The following is a 25,687-nucleotide window of genomic DNA, read 5'->3' as shown; positions in this document are numbered from 1 at the left end:
GGGTTGCTAGGCCACCTCACGAGCTGCGCCAGATGATGTAAACTAGAATACCTCCATAGACCAGACCATTTCAGTTTGTAGACTGCTCGGTCCAGGCTCCAGCCTATACGGCTGCGGTATTGTTTCTCTATAAATCCATGCTGAATTGGACCTTCTGTTTCATTCTTCTTCTTTAATGGCGACTTCCAAACAGAGTAGATGAGAATTATCACCACCTACTGTATCACTGCAGCATTGTTCTTTGTTACTTCCGTTTCATTACAATGACTTCCGTTACAACAAGAATCCCCCTCACACACATAGGTGAAACACATGCACATTCCCTACTGAGAACCTTTCAGTAAAATGTTTTCAGTTGTATGTGTGTGAGGTTAATTTTCAGTTTTGTGTGTGTGAAGTTAATTTTCAGTTGTGTGTGTGCGAGGTGTTCAGTGGTGAATGTGAAAGTATTTCAGTTGTTTGTGTCCAAGGCCAGATGTTTTCAGTAGTGTGTGTGTGAGGTGTTCAGTAGTGAATGTGAGAGTATTTCAATAGTGTGTGTGCAAGGCCAGATGTTTTCAGTAGTGTGTGTGAGGTGTTCAGTAGTGAATGTGAGAGGATTTCAATAGTGTGTGTGCAAGGCCAGATGTTTTCAGTAGTGTGTGTGTGAGGTGTTCAGTAATGAATGTGAGAGGATTTCAATAGTGCGTGTGTGAGGTTAATTTTCAGTGGTATGTGTGAGGCTTAATTTTCAGTTGTGTGGCTTAATTTTCAGTTGTGTGTGTTAGTGAGGTGTTCAGTAGGGAATGTGAGTCTATTTCAGTAGTGTGTGTGTGCAAGGCCAGATGTTTTCAGTAGTGTGTGTGTGTGTGTGTGTGTGTGTGTGAGGTGTTCAGTAGTGAATGTGAGAGTATGTCAGTAGTGTGTGTGCAAGGCCAGATGTTTTCAGTAGTGTTTTCATATCATTCTCTCTACCCCTTTCCAAACATAACAAACTAATCTCTTCTAATTCTGCACCTGTCCGCCGCAACCTTCGTTCCCTCTCCCCCTCTACCTTTGCCTCATCGGTGCTCTCAGCCCTCCCTTCCTCTGACTCGATCCAACTCCTGCCTCCAAACTCTGCTGCAGAAACTCTCCTCTCTACTCTCTCATCCTCTCTGGACTCTCTCTGTCCTCTCACATCTCGGCAGGCTCGTCAGTCCCCTCCTGCTCCCTGGCTAAATGACGCACTGCGTGCTAATAGAACCATCCTTCGAGCAGCAGAGCGGAAACGGTGGAAATCCAAACACCATGACGACCTCCTAACCCAGGGGTCTGCAACCTTTTTGACCAAAAGAGCCATTTTGCTCCTTTTTTCCAAAACATATTTTTGTCTGGAGCCGCAAAACATATTTCATAGTTTTTTATTGTTATATCAGACAAAAACTACAGTTTTTTTGCATTTATTAGGCTATTTATTACATGATATAAAACTGTTAACCTCTAATAAGAAACAAATAACTCTTATAAGGAGAATACAAAATAATACACAGGCCTACTTTAAAATAAATTAAACACAGCACTTGGGGAGTCCTCTGCACATTTGAAGGAAAAAAAAATATTATTAAAATGGGCCCACTTTGAAATAAATAAAACATATAGCTGCACCCTAAAAAGAGTTAAAGGTAGGGTAGGTAAGAATAGAGAAACCAGCTCGAGTGCGCTAGAATTTGAAAGTACACAACCGGAAAAAATATGCCTCTTCCTTCAGACTTTCTTACAGAGTCCCTCCTCCAACACACAGGAACGCGCACATGACCAATGAGGGCACGAGATAAGTGTGTGCACAGATGGAAGGCTGACAGGCAGGTAGGCCATCCAGTTATTTTAGCCGGGCCGGCTCAGATGATTGGTCGTGCTTTTTACAGCGCTACGAGTTCCAGAGATTAATTTTTGTATGTATTTATTGTCAAAGCATTTAATATATTCATTACTATCGGGACGTTAAGAGCATTCCATGGAATATAACAAAAAGTGTTTTCTGAAATAAATTACATACCCCATTGAATTATGACTGAAGATCGTCAGCTGTCTTCCTCTCCCTTGTTGTTCCTCGATACGTAAAGGCTGCACCACCGTTGACAACTTCTCTCTACATATCAAACATACCGGTAAACCAGCATCGTTTGCTGTGAAAGCATATAACTCTGTCCACACAGAATTAAATCCTGTGGTCCTCCGGTACTTTTCTTTGATTTATCCATAGTTTGCTCATCGAGCCAGGGGTAAGGTTATTCGCCTCCAAGAAAAGGCGCTCGCGCGGGACCGTAGCAGGATGTGACACATATTTTAGTTGACCTAATTAAAACCGTTTTGTTTTTTATTTATGTGTCACAGTATCACCTCAAAATACAAGATATGAAACATTTTCAACCATGCAATAAAATATAAATAGTCCTACAAATACTTTTATTTTATTTCCTTCTTATTTTTGTCTAAGCTCAAGGGAGCCAGAGCAGAGGGCTTAAAGGGCCGCATGCGGCTCATGGGCTGCCGACCCCTGTCCTAACCTATCAGGCTCTCCTCTCCTCTTTCTCTGCTTCGATCTCTCAGGCAAAAAGCACTTTCTTTCAAGATAAGATCCATTCCTCCTATTCCAATCCCAAAAAACTATTTTCCATCTTCTCCACCCTCTTGGACCCTCCCAAAGCCCCTTCCCTCTCATCTCTTCTTCCAAGCGACTTTGTTAACTACTTTGAAAAAAAGGTTGATGATATTCGCTCTTCTTTTTCTGACTCACCTTTACTCACCACTGGGTCACCAGACCCACCTTTCACCAACACACTGTCCTCCTTTTCCCCTCTCTCTTCAAGTGAGGTTCTTACCCTCATTACCTCTGCCCGCCCTACCACCTGTCCTCTGGACCCTCCTTCAGACTATCGCTCCTGATATTCTACCATTTTTCACCCATTTCATCCACACTTCTCTAACTTCTGGTCACTTTCCAAACAGTCTCAAGGAGGCAAGAGTAAACCCTCTCCTAAAGAAACCCACTCTCAACCCGTCTGATGTTATAAACTACAGGCCTGTCTCTCTCCTCCGATTCCTGTCTAAAACACTTGAACGCGCCAACTTTAAACAACTCTCCTGTTATCTCCATCAACAACCTTCTTGATCCGCACCAGTCTGGTTTCATGGCAGGTCACTCCACAGAAACTGCTCTCCTTGCTGTCTCTGAGGAACTGCACACTGCTAAAGCAGCCTCCCTCTCCTCTGTCATCATCCTTTTGGTCTGCTGCATTCGACACGGTGAATCATCAGATCCTCCTTCGCACTCTCCAAGAACTTGGAGTTTCAGGCTCTGCACTTTCCCTCCTCACCTCATACCTCGAAGACCGCACCTACAGGGTAACTTGGAGAGGGTCTGAGTCCAACCCTTGTCAATTAACTACAGGGGTCCCTCAGGGCTCTGTCCTTGGTCCCTTCCTCTTCTCTCTGTACACAAACTCGCTCGGATCAGTCATTAGCCTGCATGGTTTTTCATACCACTGCTACGCTGACGACACCCAATTAATTCTGTCTTTTCCCCGTTCAGAAACCCAGGTCGTCGCACGCATCTCTGCTTGTCTAGCGAACATCTCTCAGTGGATGTCTGCTCACCACCTCAAGCTCAACCTTGACAAGACTGAACTGCTTTTTCTTCCGGGAAAACAGTGTCCCACCCTTGACCTAACAATCAACATCGGCCCCTCTGTTGTTTCCCCGACTCAGACTGCAAGGAATCTGAGTGTGACCCTAGATAACAAACTGTCCTTCATTGCAAACATCGCTGCTACAACCCGCTGCTGCAGATACACGCTTTTCAACATCAGGAGTGGAGTGCACCAGCTGGGCGTAACTCTACGTCCGACGTAGAACCGAAGGTTAAGACCAAACTAAAGTTATGACTAGTGCACCACTTAGACTTAAGCCCTGTATGCGTTGCGCCCGGGTGTAACTTTTACGCCTAGTATGGAGCAGGCGTAAATCGGAAAGACAGACTAGTATCCATAGTAACGTAAAACAGGCAAGAAGGATATTAACGATGGCAGGGCGTCTTGTTTACATGTTTAACAATGAAAGGGCATTAAGAAGAGAAAGAGTCGTCCGTGATCAAACAAACCCACTGGACATCTATTCAGACAGTGAACTGATAGAGAGGTTTCGGCAGACAAGCCCTTTTTGATTTAATCGAGGAGATCTCCCCTCAACTCCAGCACGGATCAGATCGAAACGCTGTGCTCTCCCCAACCTTGCAGGTGCTGATTGCGCTCAGATTCAGAATTGTTTTGTGTTCCGCTCTCAATTTGACAGTCTCCACCTCCACACGAACGATTTATTTCTCCGTCAGTTCCCGCTGTAGCTCTGACAAATCCCTCTTTCTCTTTCGGGGTGTGGCCATTTGAGATTCCCCTTGAGTCATCGCTGACGCTGTGGGTGTGGGAATTCCCTCTTCTCTGCGGTCCTCTGAGTCTGTAAAATGGTAAAATGGCGTTGCTTGGTAACAATTACTGTTTCGCATGTATTCACGTGGACGCGCATCTTAAGACCAGGCGCAGCTACGCCCGAGACTAGTCAGGCTTGGTACATTCGAATCACTACGTCGGACGTAGCTAAGCCCGACGTTAGAGTTAAGCCCTACTTTTTAACGCCCAGCTGGTGCACTCCACTCCAGGAGGATACGTCCCCACCTGACCCAGAAAGCGACGCAACTTCTGGTCCAGGCTCTCGTCATCTCACGCCTAGACTACTGCAACTCCCTCCTGGCTGGTCTACCTGCATGTGCCAACCGACCTCTGCAGCTCATCCAGAATGCAGCGGCTCGTCTGGTCTTCAACCTTCCAAAATGTTCCCACACCACACCGCTCCACTGCTCCCTTCACTGGCTTCCAGTAACTGCAAGAATCCACTTCAAGACACTGGTACTTGCATACCATGCTGCAAATGGATCTGGCCCTTCCTACATCCAGGACATGGTTAAACCATACACGCCAGCACGTGCACTCGCTCGGCATCAGCCAAACGGCTCGCTGCACCCGCACTGCGAGGGGGACCCAAGTTTCCATCAGCAAAAACACGTTGATTTGCTATCCTGGCTCCAAAATGGTGGAATGAGCTCCCCATTGACATCAGGACAGTAGAAAGCCTACACATCTTCCGGCGCAGACTAAAAACTCATCTCTTTCGACTCCACTTTGAGCGATAGAACTATTAACAAAGCACTTATATACTAATAAAGGACTGGCTTATCTAAAGCCAGTTGAGTAGCACTTGAAATGTTTTGCCTCTCTGAAACCTGATGTACTTATATGATTCTGTTTTCTTCAAGTTTGTATCTTCTTAGTCGAATGCACTTATTGTAAGTCGCTTTGGACAAAAGCGTCAGCTAAACGCAATGTAATGTAGTGTGTGTGTGAGGTTCGTTTGAATTTTGGCCTACACGGCTCCTCATAGTAAACGTTTCCTTTATGTTTGTAGACAGCCCCACCTAGTGTCAGCAGAAAGTAATGCAAATAATAATTCAAAAAATATGCAAAAAATATATATGTTAAAATGTATTTCAAGATCATTTTTAGTCATCGGATTCGTCTGTATATTGCTGTTTTAGTCTGCGTTCACAGTGTGCATATTGAGCCGTGTTGAGCAATGTGGGGCAAGCCCCTCTCTCTGCTGTAGAAATTAATGGGTGCTGTAAAAACTACACTGTGCATGCTCAGAGTATTTTTCTATTCAATGTGTGCGGAAAAAAAAAAATCACCAGTGGGGCATAGTGCTGGCATACCTACCAAACGTCATCTCATAATTCTAGGGATGCACGATATTGTTTTTTTGAAACCGATACCGATAACTTCCTGCTTCTCAAGACCGATACCGATAACCGATAATATTATAATATATATATATGAAATGTACCTGTAGATTTTGCACACCTTGTGGTAAAAAAAAGACTAGTAGTGAGCAAATGACATGAGCATTACTACTATGAACAAAACTAACCCTGGGGTCGTCTCTGGCAAACTTCTTGCCTTTTTCAAAAGCCTCGTCGATAGGTAAAAGCCCCGGTGCCTTTGCAGCTGGCTTTGGATTTGCCGCTAGTTTAGCAGCGCAGGCGTCTTTGTACGCTTTTAACACACCATCGTAGCGATGGCGATGTTTCAGGTGACTAATCAGGTTGGAAGTATTATAGCTCGTTGCCTTTTTCCCTCCTCGTGGAACTTCTGCATTGCATTTGTTAATACAAATAGCAAGCAAACTATCTAACTCTGAAACTTTGAAATAGTCCCATACTACCGACGACATGTTTGTTTACTGTCCTGGCTTCACGGCCGCACACCATTTACGTCACAGCCAGGCATGAGTTAGGGAGCGCTGGATTTGTGAAAAACTCCCTTCTTCCTAAACCACTAATACCACAGTACTGGCAAAACGGGAGGAGCCGAGGGAAAAACAAGCGCCCCTCATCCCAATCCACCCACACCGCAGTATTTTTTCTTTTTTTTTACCCAAAAAATATATTGTATATTATCGGGGCTATTAATACTTGTATCGGGTTTATCGGGATGACGTCATAATTCCTAATATCGGACCGATAATTATCGGGCCGATAATTATCGTGCACCACTACATAATTCAGAGAGCTGATTGGCTGTAAGTACGTGTGACGCGAAAAGTGTAGTTTTCACCCAGAAGTGAAGAGGAGATGAGAGAGAGCAGCGTGTATAGCGATTAAAATCAGTAAAACGGAAAGAAAATGAATGAAGTTGACCATCTACTTCAGCTTTGGTAAGTTCATTTTACCAAAGCTGAAGTAGATCGTCAACTTCATTAATTTCCCCCCCCCCCCTCTCTCTATCGGAACCATGGATATATACACATCTAAGTTGTTCGTGCCACACCACTTTTGTACATATAAAAACGCCACTGAGAATGTCAAATCTTAATCTCCAGGTTGGTTTACTTAACATGCAGTTGTGGTTCTCACAGTCACATCCGATCCATGCTGAAGAACCCTCCATTTGGGATCCGGGTCTAAGTCCATCTTTGATGAAAGGGCTTGGATGAAAACTAGCAGCCACTTGTCTGCCGTCTACTACCACCGGCATCGGAGGATTCCAGCGCTAAGTCATGTGATTTACTCCGGAGCGCTGTACATTCGAATCTCCTTTCATCTCCATCCCAGTGATGAAATGAGCAACCATTACCCCTGTAAGAGATAGTATAAAACACAAGCAATGATTTACAAAGATCCCAATTATGCAGTGTAAACATCTGCATGCCATTTGTACACTGATGTCTTGAAACGCATTGTTATATATATATATGGGCCACGGGCAAAACGATGCACAAGCAAATGAAACAATCTACAAATCTGATGCATGTGATTTTACAGACTGAGCATTTGTTTATTCACATATTTACAGACAATCTGAGGGGAGAGAAAAGTTAAGGTCCGCATGGCGCAAACACGTCGATGTCAGATGGAGCCATTCGACGTTGTTGGCCTAATTATGTAATAAAAGGGGCATAAATGCTTTGAAGTCCTAAGTGCAGTTGTCAGTTTCTTTGAAGGCAAATAGTAATTGTCATGTTCACTGCCTCGCAAATCAAATCTTCTACACATGTTTCCTCCTCCCCCGAAGTCAAAGTCTGTGCCCTCCCTTCTGCATGTACGCACACCACAACAACCTTTACGGCAGCCTTGATCTGCTCGCTGCTCAGGGTCTGCCGGGCCCTCCACCCTTTCATGCCCGCTGCACTCACCCACATCTGGAGTTGGTCAAAGTCCTGAGCTCCCCAGGGAAAGACTTTAGTGGCCCCCCAAAAAGAAAAGTCCAACTCTGTCACTTCCTGGAATCCATACGGGAATGAAAAATGACCTGACATCCCCCTGTGGAGATGCACACAAAGATTCCTAGATCCCTTCCAAATGTTATCCTTAGGGTTAGAGTGTCTATGCATGCTGAAGGAATTTAAAATAGATATCATTTGTGTATATTGTACATTACATGCAACATGTTTTTAAATGGATATTTGGACAATATTTTAAAAAGATATATAGAGTAATACATTTGTTGGTGCTTTTTTAAAGAAACAAAGGTCGGGGGATAACTTTCAGAGTCTAAATTCAATTCTTATAACTTGTATATTTTCATAGATTAAAATAAGTAAAAACGACAACTTTTCTGATATCAATGTCATAACATTTGTGTATTTCTCTCAAGGAGACACACTTCACCACCATTGTTTTCTCTAAAATGTGTGAGATTTTTATAAAAATATGAAACCCTTCCCCCAGATCTGCAATTATTCTTCTCCAAGCCTACAATGGCCTTAATGCACTGTTGCAAACATATGGCTTTGTGAGTGAGTTTACCTTAGCCTGACCATATCATCAATAGCTATGTTACCAGACATTCTACAGCTTTTCTGCCTCCACACCTTGTGTCTATGTATTCACTTTAGGCTTTAGTGCATGTCTTTATGAATGGACGTGCCTCAGAGGAGTCCATTCTGCCTTTAAGTTGTAATAAAGGTTTTCCATAACATGATGAATTAACCCCAGGGCTACAAATCCCTTCTTCCTAGTCATTTGAATAGTGAGCTGGTCCAAGTAGATGTTATCCCCCCCCCTTGAAGTTCAAACTCATGTTAAATGACTTCCTTGTTCCTGTGCAATCTTTTCTGACTATGGTGTTGAAAACCAGGTGACTTGCCCTCGGGCGAGGCTTTATAAAGTCATATCCTGCATGCTGCATGAGATCCTTGTGGGCTAGCCTGGGTGTCTCAGACGTATGTCTAAGAGGTTTATCAGCTCGTGCCTCAGAGATTAGTCAGTGCTTACTAGCAGGATAATTGTACTCCAAACTGTACTTTTCAAGCCATTTCAGTGGCCCGTCTTGAAAAAAAGCCACCAACAGAAATAAGAAACCTCACCAGAGTTCTTAAATGAATACATAACTTTATTTAAATAAATGCTTTGTCATAACAAAGACAAAGGTTAAAAGAGTACATAAATTACAAGTTGAATAAATATTACACAGTGATATTCACTTTAATAATTTGAGATTTTTCCTCTTTTTTTTTTCTTATTCGTTTTATGTAGTTCCAAATACTGACCATTTTTATTTCCCACTGTCCTCCTGCCACCGATGGGTCCGTTTCACAAGCCAGTGATCACCAAATTATGAAAACCAATTGTATTGACCCATTACATCCAGAAAGCGTTATGTACTCAGAAAAAAGTTGTTTTGTATTGTTGTTACTGTACTACAAAAGTATGAAATATGAGTTTAAACCAAGTAGGAGAAACCTGAGGAAGTCACTACTCGCAAACAGGCGTGGGGAACAGGAAGTCATTATTATACTTTTTTAAGCCTGAACCTCCACCTGCAATCCAAACAACAGATTAAAGAAACACATGGAACATTGAAGTATTCACACAGATGATTGATCCGGACAGTGAATGGTCCCAGATATTTCCTAGTTAAAGTATTGTATTCCCCAGATCTCCGTGGTTCCTGTCAACTGTCCTGCTAACTGTTTCTAATGTCATGCAATTGGTGACCCCATATTGGGGAAGTGGCTAGGCCCATGGCGCACACTCTTCTTCTTCCCTTTCCCCTCCGTCTCTTTTATCTCAACTCTCTGTGCAATTGGCCATGAGAACATCTCTAGCTGCGTGTTACTTTAAATCTATTTTCCCTAAAGGATGTTGCTGTATTGGAGGTCCCAGGCATGGGCTGCACAGCCCCTGTCGACAAAAATCACCTCGAAGCTCCACCTTTAAAAGGTAAGCACAAGATAACCCAACATTTAGCTTTTGTGGCTGATTTTTGTATTACTTTTTTTCCGTTCCACCAACTTCATGATACCACATCTAAGGACGTCGTTGTGTGTAAATATCAATAATGAGTAACTGAAATAAGTGCAAGCTGCTTTTTTTTTCTTTTTTCGAAAGTGGTAGTGGGGATTTGGTGTTGGAAGTGGGGCAAAGAACCTTGATAAAATATTCACAACCGGAAGCCATTGAGGATGTACATAGCATTTCTGAAATACTTGATTCAACATCCATTGGCTTCCCCTCTCTGGCAATCATATACATTGGCATTTACATGAAAAAAGCAAGAATCATAGCTTATTGGTTGTCAAAGAAAGAGTTAAGGGAGGCTAACTGAGTGTGCTAACACAGCATCTCCCCAAACATCATTCTTATCCAGAATTGCCCCGAGGTACAAAGATTACTAATGGATTTGCTATGTGTTGCTGACGCCATTTACAGGACATTCATTGTTCTTCTTCTAACCAGAACTAAAACCTAGACCTCTTGATCGCTGTATCAGCCCTGGCACAGGCTGGCTGTCCTAAAGAGGAAATTGCCCCGTTTGATATCCATGTCACTTTCACGTCACTATTTAAATGTATTTGCATGAAGGAAGGCACTGTGACTTGCACACAGAGAGAGAACAACTCTACTTAATGACCCTGTTATAACCTGTAACCTTTCTACTTAAATCATGCTCCCTTTAGATATATAGCCTTAGCATGGAAGCATGTTAGCAAAGGGTTGCAGAGTGTTAGCTTGTTTGACCGCCCTGTAGTCTAAAGACTCTGGGTCATTCTCCTGACAAGGCTACAAGGACCTATTCAAATTCTTTACAGGCTAAAATATTTTTTGTTCCAAGCACAATTACATTGTTGTCATACTATGTTTCTACAGGAAAAAAAACAACATTCAATAACTATATTTAAAAGTAATACACCATGGTTACACTGTAGAAGCAGTACTGAGAGGAAACCACTTGATAAGGAACATGGCTCAAAAGTGAAGGCAAAGAAAACAGCACAAACAAAAACCATACAAAACTACACTTCACAAAACTGGATCAGAGAAGCAACTGGCCCGACTCTGAGCTCTGTGTCGCCCTGCATGGCAGTGTCTGTTTCAATAGGCACAGTTGGCATATCAGGCTAGCTACATTGTCGAAGAGCCACTTAACATAGGTTCATCTGTGACCATCTGCTTTACTCTTTTGTTTCCACCAATCACTGTCCCCGAGACAAACTTTACATCGGTTAAAGAGAAGGCCAGCCCCGAGACCACTTCAAGCGCTAGCAATACTTGTTGTGACAAAATCAAACAAAAGAGAAAGAAAAAAAAGGACTTTCTTTTCATAGTAGGCTCACTCCATCATTCACCAACACAGGCGGATACATACCACACGCACGCACTGTACACATCCACGCATTCATGCACGCATCATTTTGTGAAGTTACACATATCTAAGCAGGTTCCCCTATTCATAAGTGCTCTGACAAAACCACATACCCAGATAGAGTCAACTGTTACAGCATATCCCTATCTATTATTTGTTCCTTTTCAAATAAAACCCAATTACTCTGCCAATTTTCAGTTCCACAGTGGCATCATGTTGCACAACCTAAAACTGATCTGTTTTCAACCAATGTGCCTGATACATTTTTTTCTTCACAATGATTTTGCGATAATTTTACATCATACAAGTATTGAAACCCCCAGCTTCCATACAAATATTTCTGTAATGTGCATATATTTTCATTGATCTGCAACCAGGGGACCCGCCTCAGACAAAGGGGTCCCATGGGCAAGATTCAAGGGATCGAGTAAATCTTCTGGGACTGTTCCGCTCATTCAGAGAAGAGTACTTGGTCAACACAAATATATAAAAGAAAACAAATACAGGTGTCTTTTTTTCAGCCTGTTCTTTCGTTTGGATTTTTTTCTTCCTTTTTTTTTTTCAACTTGAAAAAATCTTGATGTGAATGGAGGGCGGAGCATACAGATGTGATACAGAGGGGAGGCGTGGGCCCTGGGTCACGTGGTGGTTAGGGTTCGGGGGGGGTGGGGGTCAAGGGTGGTCCTCCCCTTTTCACTCGTTGTTGTTGTTGTTGCTGTTCTCCAGGTCTTTACATTGAATGTCTCCGCCGCTGTAGTCTGTGCCGGGGAGCTGAACGCCGTACTTGTCCACACACCAGCAGATGCCTCGTTTGCGTCCGCGGGATGGCTTGCACTGTGGGACAGAAAACAAAATTATAGTTGTGATGTAGTGAGGTGAAAATGTTGCAAAGGGTAAAGATCTAGAAAATGGTGCAGCAAAGTTTATTTGCACATCTATGCTAGTAGCTTGGTAGCATATATGGCGTTTCCACTGAATGGTTTTTGCTTCGCTCGACTCAACTCACTTTTTGTGCCAGGTCCTTTTTTCTATAGGGGATTATGTCCTTATTGCTATTGCTACTCCTGCTATAGCTATGTTCCATGAAAACGTCCTTTAATAGATCTTCAATCCAATCACTATTGATGGTAACTTGGCTATTCAGAACTGGCGAGTTTTGGCCCTGGTTGAGCCAGTGAAGTTTGACTTGGTGGTCTGCAGTCTTTAAACTTCACCATCTGGCATCCACAAAGCTTGCTTGGAGACTGGACTGAGATGGTAGCAAAGAAGTAATAGGGAGTATACACAACTTTTGCTTATGGTGAACCACGTAATAGCTAGTGGAGTTAAGTTAAGCTAAGTCATATCATGCAGTGGAAATGTGGCTTTAGTTACTTCCTGAATTGCTAGTTTTTAAACGTTTGTACCTAACAGGCTAATGCTTAACATGCTAGCCAGCTTACCAACATGTTTGCACTAGTTAGTCACAATGGCGGCCACAAAAGCTCTTTAAATCTAGCTTGCTAGCAAACTATCAGCCAGCTAACAAGGTAAGAAGCTCCTTGACTGGTTTCTTGACAGGTCAATGACCAACAGTTCACAACAAACAATTTAGCTAATTTATTTTGCTTGCCAATGCAAGCAAACTAACTGAACATTTTTTTAAATGCTGGTGTGACCTTTTAGGTAAAGTACTTGGAAAGAGGGTGAAAAAAAAGACAACAATGTTTGTAAACACAAATATCGATTTTGGAAAGCCTTCTAATTGTAAAGACTTTTCTGAAGCAAACCCACCTGCTTGCGCTTGAAGAAACCTTTTCTGTCACAGTTGGGAAGGTACAAAGACAGGGCCATTACACGAGAAGTGTCCTTCATTCCCTGAATGATCCCATCCAGTTTTCTCCGGCATGGACCCTTTGAGGAAAGACAGATTTGGGTTACAAATAGTGAGCAAAGGGGATGAAACAAACCCTTAGTAATTCAAAACTCAAATTAAAAACACTTGAACTACTACTATTCATACTACTATTAGGAGTCTGCAAAGTAGTTCAACCTACACCATTATGATAAAGGCTCAAACTGACAATGAAAACGTACAAATTCAGGCTCATGCTTGTCAATGGGCAGAGGGGAGTAGTCCATGGGGGAGCCAATGGAGCGCTGCTTGCCGAGCTTCCTCCTCTGCTCCTTGCGCAGCGCGAGGACTTTTTTGCTGTTCACAATGTCTTTGGGAAGGAGTGGCACTTTAGCAGAATGCAGCTCCTCTGTAATCTCTGTGGTAATGGTGTCCTCATGCTCCCGAGACTCACGATCTGCAGCGGAGCAAATAAAAAACGGTCAATTAATGTCACAGTTTTAAACCCACAACCAAGCTTCAGCTTTACATTAATGCATTTGCGTTAATATGTGTATAACACATAATATGAAAAGTGTTTCCCACTGGCTGGCTTGTTATGCCTGCCCTCTTTTGGAAATTAAAAAGGGGTTTGAATGGGTTTAATAAAACTGCCTCACGTTAATCTCCATAAGCTGTAAACACAACATTGACTAAATGTAAGTTTGTAATTGACTAGAGCCATGCAAATGGTTAACACCAAACTCCCCGTTTAGACCCTTAAATCTATATTTAAAATAGAGCTGTTCCCCACTTTGCTGGGAATTTCCCCTGTGTTCGTTTATTTAATCCCTAGCGTCATTATTTCATGATGAAACAAGTCTTACAATTTTATTTGAACAAGAACATAAAATTCAGGAATGAAAAATGTCTCTGGAAAGGGTAATGTCCTAACTAATTATAGTCATCATAGACCTGTAATTAAGTATTACGAGGAACCAGTAGAATGTTGATGTAGGATTTATGTTTACAATGTTTAACAGTCACTTAAAAAAAATGCTATCTGCATAATTTAGAAAAGGTTCTGCAGCTAGTTGGTCCTCAACCATAAATCTCTGGTGCTTTTCCCAGGGTCTGTGCCACCAACTGTTGCTTGCCATTTGTTTATAGAGGAGGGGATATTGACATCTGATGAACTCCTACAGCTCACGCAGGAGTTTTACCTCCCAATCTCCTTACTCTACCTCTTAAAACATTTGAAAAGTCATGCAAAACTTCCCTCCATGTAAGACCACTCAGCGCTGGTCTGCATCCATAAAAACAGAGATTTCCTTTTGGTCTTAAAGTCAGTTAAGGTCGCACATAAACACAGATATACCAAATATTTGTAAGCATACATATCTCTACAACTATGAGGTTGTTGCTCAGTGGCTAGTGTGCTGGACTTCGAATCAGGGGATAGCATGTTCGAGTCCCACTGCAGTCAGCATGTCGATGTGTCCCTGGGCAAGACACTTCACCCCAAATTGCTCCTGTGGGGATTGTCCACAGAACTGAATGTATGTAAGTCGCTTTGGATAAAAGTGTCTAACAAATGACATGTAATGTAATGACATGTCAACTTTGGAAAACTGCATCATATGTTGCATTGGAGTATCTAGAAGATTTGCTAACACGTTATCTGGAACACTGCAACAGGGACTTAGGCCTCGGAGTGTCGTAACTTTGCAGCGACGTGGCCCACATTACACTGATTCAAATGTCAAGCTGAGGAAAATCCAGTTGCTCCGTGGACTCATATAAATGCTTTCACATTTCTGTCCCATTTTATGCGCCTCTTAGACGTAATATCAGCTCCCCCAGGGGGCACTATAGTCTCTTGATAGGATGTTCACAGGTTTAGGTCCTTTATCCTTAACATAGCAGCCCCCCCCCCCCCCCTACTCCTATGTTTGGGGCTCAGCCTCTTAATCTTGGACCCCCAGCCAGAGGTTCTTTGAGGGCACAGAAAGAAGCCCTGAGCTCCCCCCCCCCTTGGCTTAGCTGTACCATAAGTACAGAGTTATTGTGGGGACTCTGCCAGGCCCCAACTGGCTGAAGCCACGGTGCCAGTGGATGACCCTGGTTATTTTTATCTGACAAGGAAACCCGCCGTGGTGCACACGGCCAGACGCACTGAACCAGAGAGGAATGTTGGCTACTGACTATAGGCCAACTGCTGCTGAGAGACATACTTGTATACGGACGAGAAAGAGAAACACGGGTAATAAGATTGTTGCCATTACTTTGCTGACTGGCCTGTTAGTACACAGCCACCATAGAGAAAGGCACTGAGACGTAACAAGGACACGGGCTCCGTGAAACTGATGTTCAAAGAGCCTGACACAGCATGAGCGTCTGGAGTCTGTGGGAGGGGAAGAGGGGGGGCAGGGTGATTACCAGAATTGGGTCTTTGGCTTCTGCGCTGAACTGCCGTCTCTTTGAAATTAATCGCACAACTCATGACTTGGCAAGCCTTGGTTTGTGTTTAGATATGTCTTTGTGTCTCCCCCGCTCAGACTACGAGGCTATTACTCGCTATAAATAAATACGTCAAACAAGCATTCCGATGCACGCCGGGGCTGTGACCACTGCGGAAAAAGACTTCATTTCAGCCGCCCAGTCCAATAACTGCTTGATTAAAATGCCACATATTTGGCTGTTGAAAAATATGTGCGCGTTATTTTTTTACATGCATTCTTGCTTCATTTGTAATCTAATTTGAGCATATAAATGGCCAGACTAATAAAGGTCCAGCCATGCCACATCAGTTTTATCCACCTTACCTCACAGGATATATTTTACTTTTAATTAAAAAACTATTTTCTTATGTATAAAGTACACTATTTTTATATGTTGAGTAGATTCGAGAGTATTCTTATAATCTGTATATTTTATAGTGTTTAGATAGTCTTCTGAATATATGAGTTTCTTTTGTTAGTTTTTTTTAAGACCTTTCTGTAATTCTTGTACATTAACTGTCAAAATGCTCCTCTGACAAAACAATTTCCCAATTTGGGATTAATAATATCTGTACCTATCTATTTCTCTATCATATTATAAGTCACTCACTTTTAGAATGGTGTAAGGACAGAAAAATAGTTTTTGTCTCGATCTTTAAAAACAAAGCAGCTTTTCTGAAGACAATGGTGTTTGACTTTTTTTCTCCTACACTCATAAAATCACCAAATTCATCTTTTCTGAAGTAGGCTCTCCGGCGCAGCCACAAAAACTCAGTTTTTCCATGCTCAGGGTACCCAGCTTGTAAAGGAGGCTTAGAGGGTCTGTGTTTAACTCCTGAAACTCAGCCAAGACGCTGGACAGGAGCCAAGTGAGCCGAGTCATGTGCAGCTCTGCCATTCAGCTGAGCCCAAAGCTGAGCTGCTATCTCTCTCCCCTCTCTGCTCAGGCTAAACATTTCACGAGGACGAGAGGAGCAGAGTAGCCAAAGGAGGTGCACCTGATACTTCTCTGTTTAAAAATTAACATCTGCACACAATTATGCTTCATGAGTATCCCAAGTTTCTTACCGGCAACAGTCCAGGCATGAAAGATAAGTTACCTCGTCTTTAGATTTTCCTCTCCTCCATATCCTAACAATACAGCAAAAAAAGCATTACCAGACAATAGATTATCCCACCTTTCGTTTGAGGTCCAACCATTACAACACTGTTATACCCTGCCTTTGATTAAGTGCGCTTGCATCTGATATTACATCTTTACAAGACGTAAGAGACGGTTGAATAGATGTGCCGATTAATCTCAACAGGGGGTAAGACAAGATCATGTAGGAACAAATGAGCCTGTGGGCCTGTGTCACTTGAAGCATGAGTAAACCATCCTTCCGCCTCAGACAGCCTCCGCTACTTAATATTTGAAAGCAAGGTCATGGCCTGATAGCCCTGCAGTTTCTAGAGCAGAAAGGGAGGTGTGAACAAACCAGAAGAGTTGTGCAAGTCACAGAGGATGCATTAACAGCTGCACAAAAGTGAAGTCCCAATGACCAAAGGAATATAGGTCATAGAGGCTTTTGAAACATGGGGTAAAAGTAACTTTTGCTAAAACTCTTCAGTAGCAGAATAATTTGCAGATACAATGACAAGGTCAGTAACAATTCTGGAGTGGCCAGTTGCATTTTCATGACAGATAAGATACACCCTGTGCACATCTGACAACAGTGCACAAAGCCTGGTTACATGAGAAGACAGACTATTCCAAACCAATTGGAGATGTAGGAAATTATGGGCTTCATCAAATGCTGTGTCCATGAGTTGCATCTTTGATCACCCCCGACTGCAAGGGACTTATGTTTTTGACCCTCATGTACTTTTGTTGCCATGGAATCTCAGTTGTTGGACCCAGTGCGTGGTCTCCGGCAGCTTCTAAAAAATGCAGGAAATAACTCTTCCCATGGTATTGTGCACACATAATATGTTTGTTGCAATCAAAAAGTTTGCTGCTTTTCTGAATGCACGGTATAAATAGCAACAAGAAGAATTCAAGGATTGTAAATCACAAAACAGGACTTATGAGAGGATGCAAAATCTTTCCAAGAGGGAAATGCTGATGTAGGTAAGCAAACTTTCTGACCTGTTTACCCTTACCCTTACCCACTCCCCATTTTCCCTCTGCTGGTCTATGGCCTTGTAGAGGGTAACAGGATACAGAGTCGCTTAGATAAGCGGGGGAGTGCATCTGACGAAGAGGTTGTTGTGCTCCCTATCTCTGTTTCTTATCCTATATCTAATAGAACTGCTCGGGTCTTGATAGATTGAGTGGGGAAGTTCATGAGATCTTTCTAGAGGGTTATCAAGAATAACTTTTATCCAATGACCTTTTCCCTCTCTGTCTGTGTCTGTGTATTCTCTTGTTCCGATTAACCCAGCCAAATCTTTTTTCTTGTTTTGTATCTATATCTACGCCGGGATCTGGAGTCGAGGCTGATCCTGTTGCTGTAGTCCTGTGTCTTGGATCCTCTATCCCGAGTTCTGGATTAAGTCGTGGACTTCGGGTCGTGGCTGAACCTGTCTCTGCGGTCCTGCCTGGGTCTCGTCATGCTGCTTCCCTGATGGCTTCCACAGGATTGTAGCTGACATCCTCGTGGATTCATCTTCTTATTACAGACACATGCATTTCCTAACATTCGGTCTATATGCTGTAAAATGTATTATCTCTTCGATTTACACACGGCATCTATTGCACGTCTGTCCGTCCTGGGAGAGGGATCCCTCCTCTGTTGCTCTCCCTGAGGTTTCTCCCATTTTTCCCTTTAAACTGTGGGTTTTCTCTGGAAGTTTTTCCTTGTACGATGTGAGGGTCTAAGGATAGAGGGTGTCGTTTTTCTCATACTGATATTCTGAACAATCTGTGCTGTTGTATTTGCTGTAAAGTGTCTCTACTGTAGGCTATTTTTATTATATGTACAGCACTTTGGCTCGAGCAAAAATCGTTTATAAATGTGCTATATAAATAAAACTTGATTTGATTTACAGCTTCCGCTGATAAAAGCTTGGTTCATGTTGCAACCCGGTCATGTGAAAATCACATAATCAGGGAGAGGTGCATATTTATTCTACTGTACATTCCTAGCAATGTCTTTTCTTTTTTTTTTAAGTAACATGGATGGACACAACCTCTTTTTGGGTCAACTTCACCACAACACAATTGCTGGGTGCAACCATGTTCTATCCCTCCAGTGGCATAACAAATATATTTTGGCGAGAGTTTAGAACTTCTGGTTGTAATAGACAAGAACAAGAACTTTTAGGTCTTGCCTTCAATCCTGCCTTGCCTCAATATGGAGACTTTTAGTTTTGTACCACGGTTGCCCTTCATACCAACAGTGTTGGATATGGCTTGATGAATCTGTGCCATCTGAGTAGACCTAGATTAAAGTCCAGGAAACAACTGTTCTCTTTTCAACAACTGACGCCCGGCCTGGCCTGGTTTCTACAAAGTTCTTCTCAAGCGTGCATGCTAATGACCAAGAGCATGTTTGCCATCTTTAGACTTTGGCAAACGGATGGTTTCTAGGGGTCACTCTGGGCACTTAGATGAGAAAGATCTGGCAAGCTAAACAAGAGAATGCTTGATTTAAAGTTTTGTACGCTTGTGGTGCTGTTTGCTATGCGAAGGGAGACTATGGCTTCAAAGTTGGCAAAATTGTGAATGAATCATGAATCAATTAGTAGCAAGCATCGGACCAAGCTCTGACCTTGAGATACTCTGGACATGTGGTTGATGCTGAAATGGAACCTGGAGTCTTTCGATAATGATAATGCACCCGTCATCCCCATGCCTTCTGATTAGATGTTTGTACCCAGATGAACAGTCATCAGTGTAGTCCTGGTTTGCAGGGATTAGTCTATTGATACATTGTTTAAAGTATAAGTGCTGAAGAATATGCGTTAGCACGTTAGAAATGAACGATAGGCAATGAGGGACAATCAAGTGGTAAAATAATGACTTTATTGTTTTAAATCGAAAGTAGGCAGCAATCAGGATCGAAGAACCAACGATCCTAGCTCCCAATATCTCCGAGCTAGCTAAGGCAAAGAAAGCCTGGCTTTTGGAACTAGTTTTGTAGAACAGCCCTTAAGGTGTTGGTTGCAGGGTTACAGTACTCAGGTCAGGTTAACACGTGAGCCCAGCATGAGGCCATCCCTGTGCTTATTGAATCACATGCTTCTATAGCGTAGAAAGACTACAGTGAGTGCTGATTTCTTCCACAGCTGGTTCCACCAGCAGGCTAGGTGTCAGTGACCAATAAGCTGTACAAATACCACTGTAAAGTTTTACAGGGAGAAATCAGGCAAGTGTGCCAAAAAGGTTATGTGTTTGCCAGCGACAGCTCTACTGCTGTACACCCTATGGCCATGCACCTAATGCTATGTGCAGACAAAAGCAGTTATACAATGGTATCAATGTCACATCTAAGGAACCAGGTCCTCTTTATTTTCTTGGCGTCGCATTTTCCACCAATTGCATGCTTCTTTTCTATCTTGAAGTCCTCGACAAAGTGACCTTTCTAATAATTCTCCCAAGCACCTGCAACAGATCAGTTGCATCATGCTAAGCTTTCACTGCGCTATCTCAGATGTTCAAGGTGAGACGGATGGAAAGCCACATACAGTCTTTCCTTTCGCATGAGCCTGTCATGAAGCTGTCGGGCAGCTGGGGCCACACGTGACCTGGCTATATCTAATGTGGCATGTCTGTATGAGCACGCAACGTCCACAGGGGTCGGAACACGGTGGCTGGTTGTCATTAGCCCGAGTGTACGGTCGGAGAATATCAGCGTTTTACCAATGGCTTCGGTTTCTCGGCTGCGACGCAATAACCAGCTGCGTCGTCGGTGAGGCTGCAGACATGGAAAAAGCAGATGGTGGTTCTAAATGTTAAAGAGCTTTCTAAACTAAAGTGATGACAAGCGATTCTGTATGCTGCTTAGATATGACAAGGCAGTGTGGCCATACATATGTAGAGTTCTCTTGAAAAGTATGCAGTCGCTTGATGTACTCGATTGATTGTAAATACCAATGGAAATGTGTCTGAAAACTGTCTGGCAACAAGTTTAAAATGCACATGTAAAGAGCCAAGACAAATGTAAAATATTACAGCTGTCAGTTAAGGCACCAGGTTTCCGGTTGCAATGCTAATAAGGGGCATAGTATTTCTGCCCGTATGTGTGGAGTATTCTTGAATTGGAACCATGCACTCCCTAATCATCTTTTGTTTCTTGGCACAGAGCAATCCGTTAAAACATAGGACCCTTTCAGAAGCTTGAAGGACGAGGGGCCTGCTGCTATGAAGTCATATCTGTTGGCAAGCTTTCCCGGGTCTGATTCACCCGAAGGGGGCTAACAAAGTTTGAGTGCCCCCACAGCCTTACAATCTAAGCAACCCCTGGGCTCATAGTCCAAGAGCAAAACGTGAATTAATGCACTTCTGGGATACAGAGAAATGGCCTGGGCTCTTTTTTCTTACAAGTGAAGAAGGGAGGGGGGTTGGGGCTGTAGGATAGCAAATATTCCTCTCTCCCATTGTTTGGCTGCCCCAGTCAATATTTAGTAGGCTGCGACATTTGAGCTCCTCCTCCCTGTGTTTGGCTTTGCTCAGCTGGTAAAGCACACAGAGACAGCTGCAACCCCACACCACAGGAAACCAGAAGCTCACCTCACCAGTACCCGTCGGGCGGAGCTGCTTGACAGAAGGCCCTAGAGGGAAGACAGAGAGGGCCAGAGGCATTCTGCTGAATCACTGCGTTGTGACTGAGCGCCCATGCAATGAATGCAGCGCCAGAGGCAGGAAAAGATGCTCTGATTACCTCTGAGGGCCAACAAAGAAGTCAGATGATGTGTGTGTGTGTGTGTGTGTGTGTGTGTGTGTGTGTGTGTGTGTGTGTGTGTGTGTGTGTGTGTGTGTGTGTGTGTGTGTGTGTGTGTGTGTGTGTGTGTGTGTGTGTGTGTGTGTGTGTGTGTGTGTGTGTGTGTGTGTGCAAAGCAGGAGTGAGACAAAACTGCCCGAGGTGTCATCATTCAATCACACACAATACACACCACAGCCCCGCCCGAGCACGCAAACACACGCACACACACACACAACTGGGAATGATCAGTTATTTTAGCTTTGCTAGCTCCCATTTGTATTTTTCCGAGCAATTGGAAGAATGGCAGTCCCAGACAAACATCATTGTGCTGTAATGTCATTACAAGGAGAGGTGTTCGGCTCACTGGGTGCAAAGGGCCTAATGACTGTCAACAGCCAAAATGAGCCCAGTGGCATCCCATTTTATAGAATGAGGCATGTAGCCAAACCCTTTGTGGTTACCACCTACTTATCTACTTGTTGACAAGCTGCTAAAGGTCTGAGTGACAGTGAAGCTCTCCGCTACACTGAGAAATGCCTTAAATCACTCAAAGCTGCTACCTCCACTCTCTTTCTGTCTGAACATCTCCATGTCTCTCTCACGCATACAGTATAGAGGGTGTCGTTTTTCTCATACTGATATTCTGAACAATCTGTGCTGTTGTATTTGCTGTAAAGTGTCTCTACTGTAGGCTATTTTTATTATATGTACAGCACTTTGGCTCGACCAAAAATCGTTTATAAATGTGCTATATAAATAAAACTTGATTTGATTTGATACAGATTTAGAGGTAATCCGACTCTGAGGGTAGCCTGCGGACCTATCTGATTTGAATTCAGCTTCAACTACGCAGAGGCACCTCTTTCTTTCAGATGTCAATCTACTCACTCTTTATTCGTGTCGTGCCTCCGTAGACTTGTCTCAAGGTGCGAATGATATTTGAAAGGCGAGAAATGAAAGATATAAAAAAACCTAATGCGCTCTGGCGCGGGGATGGAAAATAGTGAGGTTTGACAGACACTTGTTACACGAGTGGATATTAAAAAGGCGGCAATTAGCAGAATGAGCTCTACTTTAGGGGTTCCAACAATTTCCCCTTTAATATCCTTTATATAAATACACTATCACACCTTTTCATTAAGTGTTTAGACCTTTTTTTGGCATCAGGATAACAAACCTCTTGAGAGAAATGCGTGTAATGATCGGCTCTGCTTTAACATGGAAATATTTTCTGGATCATTGTCAGCTACGATCTCCTGGGTCTCTGTAGACCGCAGTTTGACAGCCGCCGCCCCGCACCAAAGGCTCAAATCAGCCGGGACACCTCATGCGTTTTACCCGCAGCGGAGCGAGCAGCCGCCCGCAACAGATTAACCACAAACACCGTGCGCACACCCGGACTATTTATCCACTTTGTGTGTTTCTAATATGATGATTCATAACCGACAAGCAAATCAACAGGGTTACAGCTTGATGGTGAACCTGAGGTGCATTTTCTGAGGCGGAATAAGCTCCTGCAGCCAGTTTAATCAATGGATAAAAGTTAATCATATGGCACCTCAAACCATCTGTCAAACACGCGCTCTGACAGACAGCATGGAGAAAGAAGGGAACCACATGACAACAAATGTAATATCTGCAAACGTTTTAAGATGAAAAAACTAGATAGTGGAATTATGTATCCCATAATATGATGCACTTTTACGCTGCACAAGTTGATCCGGAGCATGCATGGAGACGGTGGTCCGGTGCGCTCTTACCTATGGGCGGGTGCGAAGGTTTGTATCCTTTCTCGTTGGTGCACACTCCCCTGCCGTGGAGCAGCGCGTGCAGGGGCTTCTCCTCCCCGCTCCTGGGCAGGCAGCGGAGCCCCTGAGTGCACGTCCCGGTGTACACGCCGCACGCCTGCCCCTCAGACAGGGCGCATGTGAGGCAGCAGCCGCAGCCCGGCTCCTTCACCAGCTGGCAGCCGACGGGCACCGGAGGGCACATGGACAGCGCCTTCTGGTCACACGGCTCGCACGGCACGTATGAGCCCAAGCACCCGGACAGCCCCAAGATAAATGTCACCAAGAGACAGAAACTAAGAAACATTGTTCTTCAGTTTTAGCATAAAACCTCAAATGCGAAGAGGATGGGGGAAAAGTAGACTAATGAGCACAATGCCTCTGTCAGATAATCCGATTTAAAAAAAAAAGCTAAAGCCAAGAGTCTTTATCCAAGAAGAGTGTTGCTATCTGTTTCAAAAACATTAATTACAAGCTCTGCAGTGCACCCTGCAAAAAAAGTCAAATATGTGCTTTTTTTTCTTCTCCAAGGTGTTGTCCTCTGCAGGAGAAGGGATACTCTGCACAAAATCTCTCTCCTCTTCAGGATTTGGACTCCAGTACTTTCTCCAGCAGAAGTTTCCTGAGCAGACTGATCAACTGAAGCGCTGCCTTGCCTTTATAAAAACAGCCGAGCCCAAACCCCTAACTATGAATACGCTAAACAGCAGGGAAGGGAGGCACTTGTTTCTTTGGCAGGCGGCCAGCTCTTTTTTTCAGCAGCAGGAGGATCGCTCTTTCACCCTGAAGGCTCAACTGATGCCGAGGTGCAAGAGACAACAGTAACAAAAAGTATCGTGAACACATCTCAGCATAGAGACCAATCTGCAGGCTTCCACTGTCTGTAGATTCATATTATTCATAGTAGAGCTTTCAAGTGCGTCACACTGCAAGCAATTATATTTTCAACAAGTCAAACACATGCTTATTTCTACACAAGGGGGATTATTCTCCTGGAGAAGCAGCTTAAATAATGATAATTACTTCTCAAATTTATAATAATTTGACCATTTCCCAAATGTTCTTTACATAAGTAAAGGTAAAATGCATAAGAGAGAACTCCTAAGTAGCCCCTGCCTGCATCAGAAAATATCCCAAAAATATCCTTATCCATTATCCATGGTTGGAGAAAAAGAAGAACCGGAATGACCATATGTGTATTCATTATTGAATCACTCTCTTACAAAGCTGGAACATGGATTTGCAAATTATTTATTTTTGTTACACTTTCCATGCTTTTTGTTTGGTTAACACTCACAGGGATGCCTGCTCAGGGCTATAAGTCACCTTTAAATCCTGCACCTGTTGCTTCCATTGGACATAATTTGTTTTACAAATGTAGTGAGAAGGGAACTCCACCAACATGTATCTCTCTGTCTCTCTCTCTCACACATATACAGAGAGAGCCAGAAGAAAGAGAGAAAGAAAGGGGGGGGAGAAACATGTCACGAACTTTGAGATTTGAAGCAGCAGCCTGACAACTTAAGTGCAACTGGGCTCTATTATTTTATAGCCTGCATGCAGAATAATGCCTGATTGCTTCAGCGTGTGTTCTAACTTGCACCACATATGCACTCTAAATCAGCGCTGGATGGGAGCTGTTATTCCCGTCTCTTCAGCTTTTTCAGGGCAGATTTTTCTTCCTCAAGTTAAAGCGCAGTGTCAGGAAATTGTATCAGTTGTCCACTCACGGCTTGATAAACGGCCACACGGTCATTCCCTGAAAGTCATCATGTTGTCTAACCATGCTGAGGCTGAGGATCCACAGAGAGAGGATTTATTGCAGTGGACGACCACTAGAAGGCACTGTTAGCAATGATAAGCTGCAGAAGACCTGACTCACATGTCCTCTTTGTATACTTAGGAACACACACTAACTGATATATTAGGAACACACACTAACTGATATACAAGGACACATTCCGAGGTGAAAAAAGTTTGCAGATCTTCTACTTAAGTAAAAAAAAAAAAGTACCAGTGTAGAGATACTCAATTAAGTAAAAGTCCTGCATTCAAAATGTTACTCAAGTACAAGTATTAGCATCAACATTTAATTCTAGTACCAAAAATATTCATTTTACAGATTGGCCCATTTCAGAATAATATATATGATATGTTTTATAATGATTGATCATTAAAGTGTTATCAAAGCTGGTAAAGGTGCAGCTAGTTTTAATGATTTTGTATACTGCAGGGCAGAGGTCGCGTTAACCGAATATTTTCCGTCTGTGACAGATATTTTTTAACAATGACGGAAAAATCTGAAAGCAGTCCATCATTTTGACAGATTAGAACAAACTCAGAACAGCCCCAAAGCTTCCCCGCAGCGAGGCTCCGGTGTTATGCATGCCCGCCAAAAAGGAAATGATATTGTTTCCAAATCGAACTTTGCCGTACAAATCATTGATATGTCGCTAACAGTTCACGAGCG

General features: G+C 43.2%; 1 protein-coding gene across 1 annotated transcript; it reads right to left on the bottom strand.

Annotated features, from left to right (window-relative positions):
- Window positions 1-7,370: 7,370 nt before the first annotated feature.
- igfbp5b (insulin-like growth factor binding protein 5b) lies at window positions 7,371-23,865 on the bottom strand. Its single transcript, XM_034221495.1, has 4 exons — window positions 23,191-23,865; window positions 13,287-13,501; window positions 12,984-13,103; window positions 7,371-12,044 (listed from the first exon to the last, which is right to left on the bottom strand). The coding sequence occupies exons 1-4, from the start codon at window positions 23,522-23,524 to the stop codon at window positions 11,904-11,906; spliced, it is 810 nt and encodes a 269-aa protein (XP_034077386.1). The 5' UTR covers window positions 23,525-23,865; the 3' UTR covers window positions 7,371-11,903.
- Window positions 23,866-25,687: the final 1,822 nt, after the last annotated feature.

Source organism: Gymnodraco acuticeps, unplaced genomic scaffold, assembly GCF_902827175.1.
Source record: "Gymnodraco acuticeps unplaced genomic scaffold, fGymAcu1.1, whole genome shotgun sequence".
In the NCBI taxonomy this organism is placed as follows: domain Eukaryota; kingdom Metazoa; phylum Chordata; class Actinopteri; order Perciformes; family Bathydraconidae; genus Gymnodraco; species Gymnodraco acuticeps.
The sequence above is the reverse complement of the archived record's forward strand: the minus strand, read 5'-3'. Positions and strand labels throughout refer to the sequence as shown.

Bases quoted from the DNA above. Each gene is read 5' to 3' on its own strand.
- igfbp5b (XM_034221495.1), bottom strand. From the start codon at position 23,524: ATGTTTCTTAGTTTCTGTCTCTTGGTGACATTTATCTTGGGGCTGTCC. The intron at 13,502-23,190 runs GTAAGAGCGCAC...GCTCCGCTGCAG, and splicing joins ACCTTCGCACCCGCCCATAG to ATCGTGAGTCTCGGGAGCAT. The intron at 12,045-12,983 runs GTGGGTTTGCTT...TCTGTCCCACAG, and splicing joins GTTTCTTCAAGCGCAAGCAG to TGCAAGCCATCCCGCGGACG.